Source organism: Podarcis melisellensis, assembly GCF_964234715.1.
Source record: "Podarcis melisellensis genome assembly, chromosome: 13".
Taxonomy (NCBI): domain Eukaryota; kingdom Metazoa; phylum Chordata; class Lepidosauria; order Squamata; family Lacertidae; genus Podarcis; species Podarcis melisellensis.
Window position 1 is genome coordinate 16,283,872 of NC_138545.1, and position 19,654 is coordinate 16,303,525.

General features: G+C 47.4%; 3 protein-coding genes and 1 long non-coding RNA gene across 17 annotated transcripts in view; 2 read left to right on the top strand and 2 right to left on the bottom strand.

The window, feature by feature from the left end:
• Positions 1 to 19,654, bottom strand: part of LOC309353961 (uncharacterized protein) — a 122,191-nt gene that overhangs the window by 33,032 nt on the left and 69,505 nt on the right. The window lies entirely within an intron of this gene.
• The window catches only part of LOC309355201 (uncharacterized protein), a 42,160-nt gene continuing 23,278 nt past the window's right edge, over positions 773 to 19,654 (top strand). For both annotated transcript variants that reach the window (XM_081885802.1, XM_081885803.1), the window contains exons 1-2: positions 773 to 836; positions 13,786 to 13,827. The gene's annotated coding sequence lies outside the window, so the exon portion shown is untranslated. The remainder of the gene's footprint in view (positions 837 to 13,785; positions 13,828 to 19,654) is intronic.
• LOC309355199 (uncharacterized protein) overlaps positions 832 to 19,654 on the top strand; it is a 35,424-nt gene continuing 16,601 nt past the window's right edge. For 3 of the 11 annotated variants that reach the window (XM_081885790.1, XM_081885785.1, XM_081885789.1), the window contains exons 1-2: positions 832 to 1,137; positions 14,197 to 14,905. In XM_081885790.1, coding sequence (XP_081741916.1) covers positions 1,030 to 1,137; positions 14,197 to 14,905 — 817 coding nt within the window. In that variant the 5' untranslated portion in view covers positions 832 to 1,029. Of the gene's footprint in view, positions 1,571 to 3,383; positions 3,439 to 5,540; positions 5,837 to 5,920; positions 6,082 to 13,889; positions 14,043 to 14,196; positions 14,906 to 19,654 lie in introns of those variants that run through there. The other 8 variants (XM_081885791.1, XM_081885793.1, XM_081885792.1 and 5 more) reach the window with 8 other exon arrangements.
• Positions 7,882 to 8,239, bottom strand: LOC309355202. Its single transcript, XR_014162457.1, has 2 exons — positions 8,082 to 8,239; positions 7,882 to 7,956 (listed from the first exon to the last, which is right to left on the bottom strand). It is a non-coding gene; the product is annotated as an uncharacterized lncRNA (long non-coding RNA).

Sequence of the window (19,654 nt, forward strand, 5' to 3'; positions counted from 1 at the left end):
CGCCACTGGGTTTAGGTAAGCCTTGCCCCACGTAATCGATCACAAGATCACATCCTTTGAATGGCAATGACTGTCAACCTCGGAGGTGGATCTGGCCCTCTCAAATATTTTAGGGGGTGCAAAGGGCCCTGGCTCCTATGCTGCAGTTAATCCCATTGAAGATCTGGGATGTCAGGTGTGGGGCGTCTTCCTCCGTGTAGTAGCGAAGCCGGAGCATGTGCGTTTGTGGCACCCGCTCCTTCAGCGCCATCCATCGATGGGAATTGCCTTCAGTTTCCCTCTGAACTTCCGCAGCTCGTCTTTCTCCAAGTTCTCGAGGGGGTCCTTCAGGCACCGGCGCGTGGGCGTTGCCAGGATTATTATATTTTTTGGGGGGTGGACCTTTGTTAGGGGGGCAGAACCGACGTGATTGTTCAGTTAAGTATTTCTCTTGTTTTACTTCATCTAGGCCCCCCTGGTTGCTCCAGTCCTGCACCGGCCGACGGTCTTCGGGATCCCGCAGCCAGAAGGTGGGCAGCCACTTTGGCTTCTCCGAGGAAGAGGCGACGGCCAAGGGCTTCCCTTCTGCGCTGAGAAAGAGGCGCGCTCCACCCTCTTTCTTTGCTCACCTGGCGGTTCCATTTCTGCCCTTCTGGGTCCTGCGGTTCAGCAAGGGCGGATGTGCTCGTTTTGGCAACAAGGGGAGAGGAGGGAGGGAGATGCTCCGGGCTGATACACGATTAGAAGTTGAGCCAAACTTGGAAGGAAGCGGCGTGTTTTCATTTAGCCGTTCCGCCCCCCCCCCCCCGCCTGCCAGCCAGCCAGTCTTCTGGGAGCGCCGGGAAGGCCCTTCCCACGTTCTCGCCTTTCCAGATCCGGCGCTGATTCTCTGCTCGACGGGAGGAAACCTCGGGAGTCTCCGCCCCCGCCAAGCGCCCGCCGAGGAGCCGCTTCCCCGAGGGCGTCGCCCGCTTCCTTCTTCCTCCTTTCGGACGCTGCCGCCTCTCCGGCTCTGCCGCGGGGCGAGACTTTCCTCTAGGCAGGGGCGCCATGGCGACCCCCGAATACCCCTTGGCGAAGGAGCCCCTGGAGGAAGGAGGCGAGAAGCTGAAGGCGAAAGAGGCCGGCCGGTCCACCGAGAAGAAGGGGGAGAGGGAGGTGGATCCCCTCCTCAAGTTGCAGACGTCCCGATGCCTCAAGGGTTTGCTCCAGAGTAGCAGCGACGACGACGACGGCGACAGGGACCCCAACACGTGGCGATTGCAGCAGTCGGTCGCCCCGCAGTCTCTCTCTGAGCGGGAGAATCTCTATCTCGCTCTGCTCCCTGTCGTTCGCGCCTTGCAACTCTCGCTGTGGACGTTGAGTCGGGACGAGCGGCGGAGATTCCGCCGCAAAGTGCGCGAGATTCCGCTCGAGGAGGGCTTCGTCCGCATCCCCGAGGAGGCTCTGCACAAGGCAGGCGCCTCTCGCCTCCGAGACCTGCTGCTCAGCTACTACGGCGTAACTTACGCAGTAGAGGTAGCGGCCGATGCGCTGAAGGCCGTTGGCTGCGAGTACGAGGCGGACAGTCTCCTCTTCTCCGTCAGGAAACGTAAGTCTTTGCTGGATCCTGACCTTCGCAGCCGTTCAGTCTGACAGCAGATCTTTCCTTGCCTGGTTGCGCCAGCCCAGCGCTGAGCTGCAGCCGTGAAGGAGGGAAGGAAAAACAACCATGGGCTTGGAATGTTTGGAAGTATCTTTACTTTAGCGCCAGGCATTTCGCGCATATGGAACAATTTGGTATGTTTCAACCGTCTGGTTGCTATTGCTTAAAATATTAGAAATACCTTCAGCGCCCTTAGGACACACAGAACAGCAAAGAATCAGCCTTAAGTACAAGGGCAGGCCGTTTTTTGGACTCGGGTAGAGCTTGTCCCTTTGTAGAAGGGAAAGTCCTTTTTCTTTCCTGCTTGAGCCCTGCAAAAAAATTAAATCAGGCCTGTAAGTTCAGAAGGTTTGCAGGCCAGGAACAGAGGAAGGTCCCAAATGGGCCTCATGGTCCATCTAGCTCAGGATTGCTAATCTTGCCTGACTGTGGCCCTCCGGGGTTTCAGGCAGGAGTCTTTCACAGCCCTACCTGGAGACACCAGGGATTGAACCTGGGACCTTCTGCATGCAAAGCAGGTGTTCTGCCACTGAGCCATGGCTCTTCCCTGGTCATCCAGCTGGAAGTGCTGCCTGCTGAATGTCCTGCAAATAGATTGCACTAGGAAGAGGAGGAGGAATTTCCATGCTTTATGATGGTATAAGCAAGTTCCCTGGATTTTCTGTTCAATTCTGCCACTACAGCACAGTCTCCAAATGGCTGTCTGCTGAACATGCTGCATGCCCATTATTACAGGATGACGTCAGATGATTATTATAAATAAGGAACTGGGTTTCCACCCCACAATAAACTTTCGGTTAACCTTCCTTCAAATCAGCCTGCAGCGTGCCCGAGCCACACATCTCTCCCAAGAAATCTTCTGTTGTAATTTTTGTTGCTCCACAAAAAGTCTTCCATATTACGGAGTTTAAAATAATACCTAAATAAGACCATAGGAATTTGACACTGTATTGGCATAGTTCCTGTTTCTGCTCTAATACTAGCTGCTGGAGTTGGGGGGGGGATAAACCGAGTAGTCTTATTAGATATTAATTTCTCCCCAATACGTTAACTGTGGGAGCACCTAAACCATTATTTGTTCTCAGTGCCAACTTTGCTTCTGGTAAAATTAAGAATTGCTTGTGCAGATCTTGATGTCTTCAAGGCCTAAGTGCTGCTATATGGTACCAAGTACTTTTATCGGAGAACAAATCTCCAAATAATTGAAATGTCTCACTTGTTCAATTATTTGTTCATTTAGGAACCATTTATGCTTCTCAGGCTGTGCCTCAAATACTACAGCTTTTGTCTTGGAATAATTTATATTCAAACCTTTGTTAGGACAAACTACTAAAGTTCTTTAGTAATCCCCTCATACCCACGTGCTTGTTCTCATAGCACCATATTCCCGGTATATAGCAAGATGGATACCTTATGGGATAAAAGTGTAACAGGAAAAAATTCTGGTTGTTTTAGTTCTAGTTATTACATCATTTACATAAATGTTAAACAGCAGGGGTGCCAATAAGCACTTGTTCTACTTCATTTGTTGTCGGAACTAGAGCTGTCAAGTGTCAACTGACCATTGGCCCCTACTCTTTCTCTCATATACATTTCACAGTATGATATCCCAAAGGGCTAGTGTCACACAAACATCAATGGTTAAAGGAAAAAGTGCTTACCCAGCAAGAAATGCACTGGTGCCAATTAAATATAGCAAAAGGCTGCTGGGGGCAGGGATAAAACGGCCAGTTTTGACCTCTCCCTTACCTCTCCACAGTTGACAGTGTCATGCCCCCTGATATGCAGAGGAATGTACGAAAGAAAAATGTGTGGTAAGTCCTATTGCAATTCTACTTGCAGCTTACAGTGGAAGAGCATTGATTGGATGGTGTGAGAATCAGATCTTAGCTTGGGAGGGAGCTTCATCCAGGAAACAGGATGGGCAAATGTGTCACTGGAATGGACAGTGCTAAGGGATTTGGTGATAAGTATCACTTCCTAGGAACGGGGTTGCTAGGCGATGTTGGTGTACTAGTAAAGAGACACAAGTAGTTCAGTGGTCCTCAGGAACCTGATGGATGGGGGAACGGGAGAAGCAGCCTTGAGGAGAGGCTTGTGTGTGAGTCCAGAGGGCAACGGCTCAGCCATTTCTATGACTTCAAGCTTCTGCTTATTATTGTGCAGCATGGTTTGCATGCAGGGCTGGCCCCAGACATTTCGGCGCCTGAGGCAAATCAAATTGGTTCTCCCCCTGGAATTGTAGTTTGCTAAGGGGCTCTCTCTCTTTCTCTTTATGCACACACCCACACGCACGGAAAACACTTGTCTCCTTTCTTTCCCTCTTGCCTTCCTTCTCAGCAGCCCAACCAGTGATAAGCAGTGGCAGGAGCAGCATCAGTGGCCAGGAAGACCCTTGCCCGGCTGTGGGTGGGGCAGTGCTGGGCCAGGGGTCTGAGCCAAGTTGTGATGGAAAAGGAAATCTGAGAGCCACCAAAGATGCAGCAACCATTGTGACTGAAGGAGGGAGCTGAGGCGAGAGAGGACTCTGGTTTAGAAGCATCCTTCCTAGATCAGCTTCTGCTCCTCTCATGGAGGAGGAAAAAGAAATGGGAAATCTCATGCAGTTAAGAGGGGTCTTTAACCAGAGGTGGCAATCTTTTTCCACAATGCATGTTATGTACATACATGCAGACACTACCCCCCCTTTTCAAATTCAACCCCTAAATGTATACAGAATCCAGATCTGTGGGTGGTGGGCTCTGGAAGATGGGCAGTCAAGCTAATGAGTCGCTTTGAAGCCTCTTATTAACTTGGTAGATAAGCAAGCCAAATTTTCTTTCTGCTAGAAAGACTGCCCCATTATCCTGCCAGTATATTTCTAATATCCATTATTTATAGCTGCCCTGGGGAAAAAGGTTTTCCCTCTTTCACCTTTAGAAAAACCTAAAATCGAACCTTGAGTTGCCTGTTTGTCATCTCCCCCCGCCCCAAGAAATGGCTTTTGCCTTCTACTGGTGGAAAGGAGGCTGCCTTACCTGAAAGAGGAGGCAGAGCTGGACCTGACAGTCAAGACCAATCAAAATAATAATAATAATAATAATAATAATAATAATAATAATAATAATAATAATATACCATAGCCCAGAGATGAGGGGGAGGCACAGCTGCTGCATCTTCCTTTCTCAGGAAGATGGAAGAGTATGGACAAGAGAGGCAGCTGACTGGTTTGAGTCCCTGCTGCAGATTCAAGCCACCAGCGCAGCTTCACCCCCACCTACCACCTGCCACACACCTTCCTTTCAGGTCTCCATTTTGAAAATCACTCTATTACAACTTTGCCCTCCTTGTTCCTTAGGGGTGTGGATGAAGTTGTAACACTTCCATTTTCAAAATAGAGACCTGCAAGGAAGGGCAGATGTGCAGTTGAGGAGGAGGAGGAGGAAGTGGTGAGTTAGCGGTCGGTGGAGAAGGAGAGGCAGCAAGAGGGCCTGCGGAAGAGCTGGTCACAGAGGCAGTGGCCGGCAGATTTGACACCCCTCTTAGGAGGGTCCAGGTATGTCTCCCCCCCCGACACCTCCCCCCCTCTTCGTGGGCAGCCTGGCTGTGTCTGCATGTAGAACGTATAATAACAAAGTCAGCAGGGGCGCCTGCCTTGGATGAAACCTAGAGAGGAGTGCAAAATGTGTCATGAATACTGTGTATATTCTTGGCCATTAAAAAAGGGGTGGCAAATTACATCATGCTTTCTTTTCAGTGTGGATTAAATCAATATATTTTTCACATTGCAAAGGAAAAGCAGAGCTCAACATTCTCAGAGGATGAGAGAAAGCAGTATACTAGGGGTGGAAAAATTAAGCCCCAGCTTGTATCCTAATCAAGCTCTAATTCTCTGCCCACAACAATGCCTAATATAAAATAAATGTTTTTGCCACAGGTCACTGGAAGGAGTCATTATCACTGGTGATGAAATAGTCTGCAAGGGAAGAAAAGAATTACTTGAAATTATTGAAAAGGACCTAGAATTCTTTTTACATGAATTATACTATGGCTTTATTATCACACAAAAAGAATACAGGGACTTGTGGAAAGCAAAGAAAGACTTCAGGGAGGAATGTCAAAAATTGCTGAATATGATCCAGGAAAGGGGGGAGGCAACTTGTTGCTGGTTCCTGGAACAAGTAGAAAGGAAATATCCAGGCTCCATTCAGATTCTGCTAGTTGCAGTACATGGTGAGTTTGACTTAGAGTACTTTCTGAATTTCAAGGACAGTTCAACTACCTTCCTCCTCCTTGCAACAGTCGTGTCAGGTAAAGAATTGTCTTTTACAGGCTCAGGTAAAAAATTGTTCAAGGCGTCAGGCCCCTCAGGGCTGAAGTCAGAATCTCCCCTATTTGCAGAGGAAGGAAGAAGCAGCAAGATGGAAAACCCAGCAGTTTGTGGGGAAAGTGTTGTGTGTAAGCTGTGTCCCAGTGAGGTAAGTGGCTGAACAGATGGGCCCAGACTGGGGGTGGGGGTGGGGTGGGGGCAGCTGCCTCCACCCAATCAAGTAAATGAATAAAAATACTTAACTAAAAGTAGAAATTGTAGTGAGGCATCTAATCACAGCCTGCATTTTTATCAAAGCTTATATATTAATCAGGATCTGTATTTTAAAATGAGCTTAAAGATTTTCAAATGTTTCATGCCAGGCAGAAGACCAGCTGCCTAAGAACCTTGGCAAGATGTTTATTCTCCTGGACAAGGGCCCCCTTGATTTATAGCAGAAAACAATTCTCAAAGTTGTAAAAAGGGAATTACAGGCTAAGAGCAAGGTTACACTGACCCTACAAATTAAGCTTGGCAAATAGTAAAATGAGCCATATCTTCTTCCTAAGGTTAAAAAGGCCAAGAGCAAATGGAAAAGAAAGCAACTGGCTGGAAAATGGGGTGTAAACAGAAGAAGAGATTTCTTCCTATTTTATTTTGAGGCTGTAAACTGTTCCTTTATACTTTGAGAAGATTTCTTTTCCTTTTAAAAGGTTATTTATGATAATGTATGAAATATATTAGCTTAAATGTAATTATGCAAAGGATCTAGAAAGAAAGAAATATTAAAACCTTATGCTAGATTCTTATTTCATAGAATCATGGTTATAAGAGACCACAGGGGCCATTGAGTCCAGCCCCCTGCCAGACAGGTGACGCCATCGAGCACTCCTGATATATGGTTGTCAGGCCTTTTGTTTAAAGACCTCCAAAAGAAGGAGATCTTTCAATGATAAACTCAAGATCCTTGACATCTGTTTAAGATAAAAATTTAAAACTATTAAACCATCTGTTTTGGAGGGCAATAGGGCAAGGAGGGCAAGAGGTGAGCTGGTAATTAAGGTTCCTTGTTGAGATAAATGTAAGATAAATGACTACTTATTTGTCATTTATAGATAGAAGAATATATAGCTTTTGTCTCCCATAAAAGGTAATATGAAATGGGTGTATCTTTTGTGATTGGTTCTAGCAAACAGCCAATGAGAATTTCAACCAGGCTGATTGGACAGAGGCAGCCAAAGGAGGAGCAAGGAGGCTGGGCTGAGGGAATATAAGTGCTGGCCATAATGGCAGGAGCCCAGGCCAGAGCTTGGTAACCATATACCACTGTGCCTCTCATTTATTTGTCTGACAAATAAATTATTATTTTAATTTCTCTATTGCTGCGTTGATTATTTCATTCCAGCTAAGCGTTAACCACAAGCAGGGTGCTACAGTAGAAAGATTTTGACAGATTTTTCTGAGCACTTGGGGTGAAAAAAAAGTATTTTTTATTTTTATTTTTTTCCAATTCAATGCTTTATTGAGTTTCATAAATAACAAAAAACAAACAAAAAACGATCTTATGTAAGTAATCTTATGTAAATATACAGATAAAAAGATTTGATCTTATACAATCTCTTTAGTTCAACATTCTTACTAAAGTGTAATAGACTTCCCATCAACTCCCAGTGCATTTAACATTTCTAATATTGAGTGTACTTATTACTTTCATCTATTTATATTTTCTAATACATTCTTACAACATATCGTACCAATTTCTCTTATTTCTTTGTTATTATTTTACACAAGGGTCACTCAAATGCAGCCATAGGTGTCACACCGCTGTTATATTTTTGTTAATATATCTTAAACATGTCCCATTTTTGAACAAATGATTGTTTTGTATTACCTCTCAAGTCAATTGTGCCATTTATTCATATTCTAGTAATTTATTCTGTCATTCCATTCTCGTTGGAACCCTTGCCCCTTTCCAGTTTATTGCAATTAAGGTTCTGGTGGTGGCTGTTGTGTATAGCTGTTGTTGAGACATTTCATTCCAAATCTGCAAGACACAGCCAGACAGATTACTTCTGAGTGTCCCTGCTCAGGAACTGGAGCCAAACCAGCCGCCTGCTTCTCTAGGGAGCTGGTAATGATTAAACGTGAGAGAGGGTGACTACAAAGAACTTGACAGAATGAGTCCATCTGAACACAGACTAGAGCCTCTTTGAAGACCTATTCTGTGGCAGTGCATTCCCATTTCCTGGAATGGAGATGTTTTCTTATGTTAAATGACTGTGTACTTTAAGGGGCGCACGCGTTCCTTTCGCTGTGGGTCACATGAGAGAGGCATTCCATTCTCTTCCAACTGTTATTCCAGTAACTGTCTTTTTCAACTGTCTTTCTGCTTCTCTTTCTGCGTGTGAGGAGGGAGAATGGCTGCCGAGAGGGATCTCAGGATACTCATGTGGGCAGTGTGTGTTAGTGTGATCTGTCTAAAGTGAAACAGAAAGAGGAAGATCCCTAAATGTTAATAGGGAGAAACCTGTGCAGGAAAAAGAAGAATTACAGAAGATATCAGGATTGGCAATAGTAAACAAAACTAAGTACTTGGGAATATGGCTAACAAACAAAAATAGTAACCTATTTAAGGACAATGATACAAAAATTTGGAATGAAATTAAAAGAGATTTGGAGATCTGGAATAAGTTAAGACTATCACTCTGTGGCAGGATATCAGTAGTAAAAATGAACGTGTTGCTTAAAATGATGTTTTTATTTCAAATTATACCAATCATTGGAGGGAAGGGCTGTTTCAAATTATGGCAAAAAGACCTATCAAAATTTATTTGGCAGTATAAAAAACCAAGATTTAAACATAAACTTTTAATAGATAAATATAGAGGTGGATTGGCATTACCTGTTCTAAATTTGTATTACGATTTGGTTTGTTTAAATTGTCTAAAAGAGTAGATATTCTGGCAAGGGAAAAGACCTCAAATTAAACATCAAATCTTAATTGATATTAAGGACAGAGGAGGCTTTTCCCTGTCCCGTAATACAATTTAAGATTGTATTATGAGGAAGCCTGTCTCACCTGGCTAAAGGAGTAGTGCACACTCAAAAACCCGGAATTGTTAGACCTGGAATGGTATAACAACAGGAATGGCTGGCATGCCTACCTGGGTTATGGGAAAGTCAGAGTTCACAGCAACTTTTTGAATCATATCAGAAAATCCGTCTACATGGTCTGGGGAAACTATAAAGACCTTCTTGAACCAAAAGTGCCTTGGTGGGTCTCACCAACTGAAGCACTTGCAGTGAGAAGGAAGAACACAAACAGAAATTCGCCTGTATATAAATCATTATTAAAAGAAGAAGAAAACCAGTTAAAAGTTTAAAAAATTCAAGAAATAAGAGACCAGGTGTCAGATTGGTTTCAATATTATCAATTATTTGAAACTTTTTAAAATGATAAAAAGAAAGGATTTGCGACGGAGATTCAAATCCGACCTAGTAAAGACCAAAACCCTTTCTGAAGCATACTGACTCCTCCTTGGCTTGCAAGTCAAGGAGGAGGAGGTCAAATCAGCAATGATTAAATGGGCCCAAGACTTTGGCCACAACATAGAGATGAGCCAATGGCAACACCTACGGAAAGTTAATTGGAAATTTACGGCATGTTTTACGTTAAGGGAGAACCTCCAAAAGATGCTATATCGATGGTATTTAACCCCCTGTCAACTTTCCAAAATGTACAAAAATGTTCCAAATACATGCTAGAGATGTAGAGAACCAGGTGGAACTCCCTTCCACATGTATGTAAAAAGATTAAGACCTTTTGGAATGATGTATAGAGAGAGAGCTCAAAACAATGTAAATTGTAACTTTTCTGAAAAAAACAGAATAATTTTTATTGGGCATTACAGGTCCAGACATTGTTAGGAAGATAAGAAGTTTTTCTGTATGCCACCACTGCTGCAAGAGTACTTATAGCAAAAGGTTGGAAGAGTGACAAAATTGCCACTAAGAATGGTTACTAAAGCTGGTAGAATATGCTGAATTAGACAGTCTCTCAGAAAAGATAAAATATCAAAGTCAAAACAGGAGTTCATTTCAAACTGGGAACCTCTAAGGACATATTTAAAGAACATTTGTTGCAATCTGAACTCGGTAGCAGCCTTTGCGTAACCTCTGTGAGTAATTTAGGTTAAAAGGGAGAAAACAGATGTATGAAATATGTATGAAAATTATTATTTCATGAGTAATATATTGAGACAATAGGTTTATTAGAGTGGAAAAACAGGGAAAGGATGGGACGTCAAGCTTATGTATTAAATGTATTGTAGGAGGACTTATATTCTTTTGTTGGATTTTCGTTTTGACAAATTTGACTTATGTAAAATAAGGAAGGTATGTCTTTGATGTACAGATGCAAGTATGAAGAATAAAGCATATATATATATATATATATATATATATATATATATATATATTCTCACAGGATGGAGATTTATTGAATCTAGAAGGGTTTAATAACCACTATGGGTGGCATGCGTATCTAGGATACGAAAAGGTGAAAGTTCACAGGGGATTTACCAATCATATCATAAGAAAATCGATATACAGAGTATGGGCAAAATACAAAGAGCTACTAAAACCGAAGACACCCTGGTGGATTTCACCCTTACAAGCGATAACGGTAAAAAAGAAAAACAAGGAACTAAATTGGGCTACATAAAAGGATTTATTAAAAGGGGGGGGGGGATAAGCTGATATTAAAGGTTACAAGGAAATAAGGTGGATCTAACAGGGTGGATTCAGTATCACCAACTAAATGAAGTGTTCAAGGCAGACAAGAAAAGAGGCTTTACAAAGGAAATTTCATTACTAGATAAAGAGTTATTACAAAATAAGACCAAGGTAACTTCTAAAATTTATGAAACGCTACTGGAGTAGGAGGAGAAGGACGAACAGGTAATGATTAGATGGGCTATAGATATAGGTAAAACTATCGAATTATGATCATGGGGAAAATTATGGAAAGAGAGTTGGAAATTTATGGCTTGTGGAGCGATAAAGGAAAATTTAATAAAAACGTTTTACAGTGGATTTCTTGTGTCTCGCAGGTATGGCAGGTAAAAAAGCTTGCAACAAAATAAATACAGCAGTACCTCACTTTTTGAACGTAATCTGTTCCGGAAGACCATTCGAGTTCTGAAACATTCAAAAACTGAGGTACTCTTTGCAGATAGGGAAACAAATAACTTGCACTCAGTGGAAGCTGCGTTTCCTGTTTGACTTTGAAGGCGTATTCAAAAACCGAAGCATTTACTTGGGTTTATGCAGTTCGAAAACCAAAATGTTTGTCAACAGGGACGTTAAAAAACTGAGGCACCGTATTTTTCGCTCCATAACACGCACCGGACCATAAGACGCACCTAGTTTTTAGAGGAGGAAAAGAAGAAGAAAAAATATTCTGAATGAAACAGTGGATGTATGATTTTTGTGGTTCATGCTGTGGCCGCAGACATGTGATTTGACAGTGAGTTTGGGGTAGCCCAATGCAAAAATCCTGAGAATCCATGTGGATCAGTGCTTTGTAACCACGTTTTTGCGCCCCAGGCAGTGGCGTAGCGTGGGGGGTGCAGGAGGGGCTGGCCGCACCGGGCGCAACATCTGGGGGGGGCGCTCGCCGCCTCCGGAGTCGCCGAAGAGCCTCGGGCGCAGGCTATAGCAGAGCCCCATGTCTCGGGAAGGAGGAAGCCCCGGCCATGGGCGCTGCCCCCAAGTGGTGCAGCAGGAGCCAGGCGGCGAAGGGGAGCCCGGGGGAGCGGAGGCGCCGCGGGGACACGGCTCGGGAGCTGCCGCTGAGGAACCAGAGCATCGTCCCCGGGAGGAGAGGAGGAGCGGTGGTGGCGGCTGTTGCTGCTACTGCAAAGCAGGGAGAGAAGGAGGCGGTGGCGGCGGCGGGGAGCCGGGCAGGGAAGTTGCTGCTGGGGATGAAGAGGCGGCGGCGGCGGACTTCTCCGAGAGGCGTTGGGGGGCAGCGAGACTCCGCCGGGCCCCGCCCCTCACTCCGCACTCTCCTATTGCATGATGGTAGGGGCTAGGGCAGGTTTAACCCTTTGCTTCCTGCTATGCTCTTAATCCAGATGGGGCCTCCTTGCCAGCATGGGAAGGAGGCCCCATCTGGATTAAGAGCATAGCAGGAAGCAAAGGGTTAAACCTGCCCTAGCCCCTGCCATCATGCAATAGGAGAGTGTGTGCTGAAGATATCTCTGTTCCATATAGGACTCTTGAGCTTTGGTGGCACCTCAGGAGAAGCACATTTGGGAGAGGCCATGGATGGGGAATCTTATATTGAGATATCGATATAAGAGATCTTGAGAGCAGAAAAGATCACAAACAGGAGGAGAAATGCAGCGGGGAGGAAGTGACCTGGTGCATTGAACCAAGGGTGAACTGTACCAGAGGAGAGGATGGAGGCAAAACTGGAATGAGTTGGTTCTGCTTGCAATGGGTACAATGGGCACCAGCCGCTGTTGCCTCTAGGCGTATTTTCTCTTGCTTAAAAACACCTTATGGGGGATGCTACATTCTGTTCTTAGTTGCAGCGATGTCCATATATGACAAGAGTTGAAGCACTGTTTCCTGGGAGGTGTGAAGTCTAACAGCAGAGGAAACGGAAAGTAAGGGGAGGCGATGTGGCCTCAGCCTAAAATGAGTGACTGAGCGATGCAGTCAGCAGTTGTTCATGTTTAACGGCTCTTAAAAATAAACCTCCCTTGGACTTGTGGCTTAGTAAACAGGTGGGCAAGTGGGATCAGAGCCATGGTACAGAGGGGAGGGTGGTCACTTGACTGCTGTTTCTTTCACAGACTGACAGCACACACTCTCCTATTGCATGATGGCAGGGGCTAGGGCAGGTTTAACCCTTTGCTTCCTGCTATGCTCTTAATCCAGATGGGGCCTCCTTCCCATGCTGGCAATTAATTTTTTAAAAAGAGCTTTTCACCCAGGACAAGCCACATGATAAACGTGGCCCTAGAGAAACCACGCACATTAGATATTCGTAGTAGTAGTAGTAGTAGTAATAATAATAATAATAATAATAATAATAATAATAATAATAATAATAATAATAATAATTTGAAATTTAAGACTCCCCCCCCAAGGAAAAGGCACTTTCTTGCCCTGCCCGTGGACCAGGAGGTCATGGCGGGCGAGGCCTTCAGCAGCGGGGCCCTTATTTGCGCTGCCAGCCTGACCTTCACCCTCTTACATATAGAGAGGAAAGGAGACATGGAGGTGCAAAGGCTTGCGGGGCAGAAGTAAGCCCCGCTGAGTTCATCAGGGGTGCCAACGTGAATACAGTATGATATGGGGGGGGAGGCACGTAAACCCCGCCCCGCATAGTTGATCACATTGGCAATGCCCATCAACTGGGGGACTGGCCCTCTCAAATGTTTTATTGGGGGGCCTGAAGCAGTGGCGTAGCGTGGGGGTGCAGGGTGGCCGGGCGCAACATCTTGGGGGGGGGGGCGCTCGCACTCGAGTGCTAAAATCCACGGGTTAGGGGGCGCAAATTACTTGCCTTGCCCCGGGTGCTGACAACCCACGCTACGCCACTGGCTGCACCGTCTTTCTTGGCTCACCAGGCGGTTCAGTTTCTGCCTTTCTGAGTCCTGCGGTTCAGCAAGGGCGGATGTGCCCCTTTTGGCAACGACGGGAGGGAGGGAGGGAGGAGAGGCTTGTTGCTGATACGCGATTAGTGGTTGAGCCGTACCTGGAAGAAAGCAGGGTGTTTTTATTTTGTGTTCCCCCCCTGCCTGCGAGCCAGTCTTCTGGGAGCGCCGGGAAGACCCTTCCCACGTTCTCGCCTTCCCAGGTCCGGCGCTGATTCTCTTTTCGGCGGGAGGAAACCTCGGGAGTCTCCGCCCCCGCTAAGCGCCCGCCGAGGAGCGGCTTCCCCGAGAGAGTCGCCCGCTTCCTCCTTCCTCCTTTCGGACGCTGCCGCCTCTCCGGCTCTGCCTCGGGGCGAGACTTTCCTCTGGCCAGGGGCGCCATGGCGACCCCCGAAGACCCCTCGGCGAAGGAGCCCCTGGAGGAAGGAGGCGAGATGCTGAAGGCGAAAGAGGCCGGCAGGTCCACCGAGAAGAAGGGGGGGAGGGAGGGCTCGATGAATCACATCCTCGAGGTCCAGAGGTCCCGATGGATCAAGGGTGGTGGGCGCCAGAAGGAGCCCCTGGAGGAAGGAGGCGAGAAGCTGAAGACGGAGGAGCCGGGCAAGTCCACCGAGAAGAAGGGGAGGGAGGAGGAGTCCCTCCTCAAGTTCCAGGGACGGCAGAGGTCCCGAAGTCTCGAGGGTGGTGGGCGCGAGAAGGAGCCTCTGGAGGAAGGAGGCGAGATGTTTAAGGCGAAAGAGACCGGCAAGTCCACCGAGAAGAAGGTGGGGAGGGAGGAAATGGAGAGGGAGGTGGATGCCCTCCTCGAGTTGCTGAGGTCCCTATGGCTCAAGAGCGATGGGCGCCAGAAGGAGCCCCTGGAGGAAGGAGGCGAGAAGCTGAAGACGGAGGAGGCCAGCAGGTCCACCGAGAAGAAGGGGAGGGAGGAAGGGGAGAGGGAGGTGGATCCCCTCCTCAAGTTGCAGAGACGGCAGAGGTCCCGAAGCCTTTACGGTGCTGGGCACCCGAGTAGCAGCGGCGGCTACTTTTCCCTCTGCTGCGACTCCAGGAGCAGTCTTCATATCTCTTGCGCCTTGCGATGGGCCCTGCAGGATTTGAATAAGGACGAGCGGCGGAGTTTCCTGGGCAAACTGCGCGAGATCCCGCTGGAGGAGGGCTTCGTCCGCATCCCCGAGGAGGTTCTGCACAAGGCAGGCGCCTCTCGCCTCGGAGACCTGCTGCTCAGCTACTACGGCGGAATTTACGCAGTCGAGGTGGCGGCCAAAGCACTGAGGACCGTTGGTCGCAAAGACAAGGCGGACAGGCTCCTCCCCATCAAGGAAGGTAAGTCTCTGGTGGATCCTGACCTTCGCAGCTGTTCAGTCTGACAGATCCTTCCAGTGGCGTAGCGTGGGTTGTCAGCACCCGGGGCAAGGTAAGTAATTTGCGCCCCCTAACCCGTGGATTTTAGCACTCGAGTGCGAGCGCCCCCCCAAGATGTTGCGCCCGGCCACCCTGCACCCCCACGCTACGCCACTGCTTCAGGCCCCCAATAAAACATTTGAGAGGGCCAGTCCCCCAGTTGATGGGCATTGCCAATGTGATCAACTATGCAGGGCGGGGTTTACGTGCCTCCCCCTCCCCCAAATATCATACTGTATTCACGTTGGCACCCCTGATGAACTCAGCGGGACTTACTTCTGCCCCGCAAGCCTTTGCACCTCCGCGTCTCCTTTCCTCTCTATATGTAAGAGGGTGAAGGTCAGGCTGGCAGCGCAAATAAGGGCCCCGCTGCTGAAGGCCTCGCCCGCCATGACCTCCTGGTCCACGGGCAGGGCAAGAAAGTGCCTTTTCCTTGGGCGGGGGGGAGTCTTAAATTTCAAACCATTATTATTATTATTATTATTATTATTATTATTATTATTATGATGAATATCTAATGTGCGTGGTTTCTCTAGGGCAGGGGTCTGCAACCTTTAAGACAAAAAGAGCCACTTGGACCCATTTCTGAAGAGAGAAAAAACTGGGAGCCGCAAAACAATTGCCACATTTAAAACAAATATATCTCCAGAGCTGCGATCTGACAGCGGACGGGAAGGTGACGTCAGGACACGCACCACCCCATGCGACGTCACAGCCAGTACAGCGCCCGCCACAGTGGGGAGTGTCGGGGCGCACAATGTGCCTCCTCCCCTCGCTAGTATCCGCCCTGGAGCCGCGGCAAAGGTGTAAAAGAGCCACGTTTATCATGTGGCTTGTCCTGGGTGAAAAGCTCTTTTTAAAAAATTAATTGCCAGCATGGGAAGGAGGCCCCATCTGTATTAAGAGCATAGCAGGAAGCAAAGGGTTAAACCTGCCCTAGCCCCTGCCATCATGCAATAGGAGAGTGTGTGCTGAAGATATCTCTGTTCCATATAGGACTCTTGAGCTTTGGTGGCACCTCAGGAGAAGCACATTTGGGAGAGGCCATGGATGGGGAATCTTATAATGAGATATCGATATAAGAGATCTTGAGAGCAGAAAAGATCACAAACAGGAGGAGAAATGCAGCGGGGAGGAAGTGACCTGGTGCATTGAACCAAGGGTGAACTGTACCAGAGGAGAGGATGGAGGCAAAACTGGAATGAGTTGGTTCTGCTTGCAATGGGTACAATGGGCACCAGCCGCTGTTGCCTCTAGGCGTATTTTCTCTTGCTTAAAAACACCTTATGGGGGATGCTACATTCTGTTCTTAGTTGCAGCGATGTCCATATATGACAAGAGTTGAAGCACTGTTTCCTGGGAGGTGTGAAGTCTAACAGCAGAGGAAACGGAAAGTAAGGGGAGGCGATGTGGCCTCAGCCTAAAATGAGTGACTGAGCGATGCAGTCAGCAGTTGTTCATGTTTAACGGCTCTTAAAAATAAACCTCCCTTGGACTTGTGGCTTAGTAAACAGGTGGGCAAGTGGGATCAGAGCCATGGTACAGAGGGGAGGGTGGTCACTTGACTGCTGTTTCTTTCACAGACTGACAGCACACACTCTCCTATTGCATGATGGCAGGGGCTAGGGCAGGTTTAACCCTTTGCTTCCTGCTATGCTCTTAATCCAGATGGGGCCTCCTTCCCATGCTGGCAATTAATTTTTTAAAAAGAGCTTTTCACCCAGGACAAGCCACATGATAAACGTGGCCCTAGAGAAACCACGCACATTAGATATTCGTAGTAATAATAATAATAATAATAATAATAATAATAATAATAATAATTTGAAATTTAAGACTCCCCCCCCAAGGAAAAGGCACTTTCTTGCCCTGCCCGTGGACCAGGAGGTCATGGCGGGCGAGGCCTTCAGCAGCGGGGCCCTTATTTGCGCTGCCAGCCTGACCTTCACCCTCTTACATATAGAGAGGAAAGGAGACATGGAGGTGCAAAGGCTTGCGGGGCAGAAGTAAGCCCCGCTGAGTTCATCAGGGGTGCCAACGTGAATACAGTATGATATGGGGGGGGAGGCACGTAAACCCCGCCCCGCATAGTTGATCACATTGGCAATGCCCATCAACTGGGGGACTGGCCCTCGCAAATGTTTTATTGGGGGTCTGAAGCAGTGGCGTAGCGTGGGGGTGCAGGGTGGCCGGGCGCAACATATTGGGGGGGGCGCTCGCACTCGAGTGCTAAAATCCACGGGTTAGGGGGCGCAAATTACTTGCCTTGCCCTGGGTGTTGACAACCCACGCTACGCCACTGAACCTGGGACCTTCTGCATGCAAAGCAGGTGTTCTGCCACTGAGCCATGGCTCTTCCCTGGTCATCCAGCTGGAAGTGCTGCCTGCAGAATGTCCTGCAAATAGCTTCCTCTAGGAAGAGGAGGAGGAATTTCCATGCTTTATGATGGTATAAAATGGTTTAGTGATGTTAAAATCTAGTGAAAAATCTTTTGGAGAATATTCTCAAGAATATTATCAATTAATTGGAATGTTAGAGAATTTTCATTTAAAATAGGAGAATATTCATTTTAATGCATTGAAAATGATATAATTTTGATGCATTGAAAATGATATCATTAATTAATATGCATGTTTATTCATGGGTAAACTTGTTCAGATGGCAACCAAAAACTATACAGATGCTTTTATTCAATGAGGCAATGCAGTGAATTCACGTTCTTTGATTTTTTTGCAGCAAACTTGAAATTGAAAAAACAATGTGAATGACTCGCGTTAATCACTAAACCTGCCAGTAACCGTATATTTACCATCGACTTGAATTCTAATAATGTTGTGTATGTGGAGAGAATCAGAACTTACAGGGTTAAGAAGTTCTGTGTGACGTCTCACATTCTGAGGTGTGGTTTAGTATACTGAGGGAGTGTTTCCTGTGACTCAGTGTTGTTCCGTTCAGCAACAGAGAGAGAAGCAAGATGTGCGCTTTGTCGCCAGGAGGAGATTTATGAGTTGTTTTTCTACACGAATAAAGACTTTTAGAAGATAAGGAAGACACCGTGCGTGCAGCCTGATTTATTACACACACACTGCAACAGTTTCTACGCTGTGCACACTCTGCTAAAGTAGCTGAGAGCAGACCGCTGGGAGCAGGGAAGCGTGAGGGCTCCATCTGCAAAGGCTACAACCCTCCATAGGTCATGGGTGGTCAGAAAACGCTTTGAAGCTGTTGCAAAGACGTGCCGGTGTGTGGGAGCCAGCTGAGGAAAAGCTGCAGAGAGTTTGGAGCTGTGCCTAACGTTTAAAGGCAAGCTGACGTCGTTGGAAGCCAGCGTTGGAAGCCAGCTTTGAGTCCTGCCTGGAGGGGCAGAGGATCTCGCTGGAGAGAAGCTGTTCTGCTGAACCGGGAGCTGGAGAGCTACTGTTTACGTGAGTACGCTGGGCCCCGGGGGAGAAGATGGCAGACAGCCATGAATCGTACGCAGTCCCATTTGAAAAATTGGACGGAAAGAACTGGGAGGAGTGGAGTAGGAAGCTGAAGGCCTGGCTGGTAGCCAAGGGTTTGTGGGAAGCAGTCCAACAGCTTCCATTACCCCCACCAGCAGCCGGTGCTGCAGCAGCAGACGTTGCAAACGCACACGCGTCGCAGAGAAAGAATCAAAAGGCCCTGGGAGCTATCGTGCTCAGTTTGGAGGGTTCTCAGCTGCCTTTGGGAGAAGGGCTTGAGACTGCTTATGAGGCCTACCGTGCACTGGAAAGAGTGCACCACAGAACAACAGCTGGGGCAAAGATACACACCACCAGACGCTTGTTTGAGATGAAGCTGCGTCCTGGGGACAGCATCAGGAAGCATGTAACTGAGATGCTTTCTGTGTTCAACCAGCTGAGGTTGTTGCAAGTTAACTTTTCTGAGGAACTGAAGGTTTATATCTTGCTCAGCTCTTTGGACAAGAGTTATGACAATCTGTGTCTAACTTTGGAGTCGATGGATCCGCAACAGCTGACGCTGGCGTATGTCACAGGCCGTTTGGGGGATGAAGAAGAACGGCGTATCAGAGAGGGCAAAGCTGGCTCGGGGGGCTCCTCCGGTTGCAGAGGGTCCAAGCCAGCAGAATGCACTGTTCAGGCTTTTTCCACTCGTCGTTGCTACATTTGCAATTCTCCTGACCATCTGCGTCGCAACTGCCCCCAGAGAGCAAGGGAGACAGGGCAGGATGTTTCCAAGGCCGTTTCCCATGGGAATCAGCCGGGTTTCCATGGCAACCAGTCCAGCAGGGGAGGCAGGCATGGGAAGACGCAGAGACAACGTGGCTCAGAGGGGGTAGACGGCGCTTATCAGCTAACTGCATCCATGGCGGTTGTAAAGGACACCTGCAAAGGTCCCAAGGACGGCAGCGGGAAGTTTGTTGCTATGGCAGCTTTGGAGAACAGCTGCAGTGAGGGCAAAGTGTTGAGCTGGATAATTGACAGTACGGCCAGCAGGCATCTCATAACTGAGACACCTGGTGTCAAGATGTGGAACTGCAAACCTGTTTCAGTTGAGAAAACAGTTTGTTTAGCAAATGGGTTACAAAAGCCATTGTCTGAAGTTGGAAATGTTTATGTTTCTGTTTTGCAGGCACAGCTGGAAGTCTACTTGTCGCCTGGGATAAAACATTGTCTTTTATCTGTACC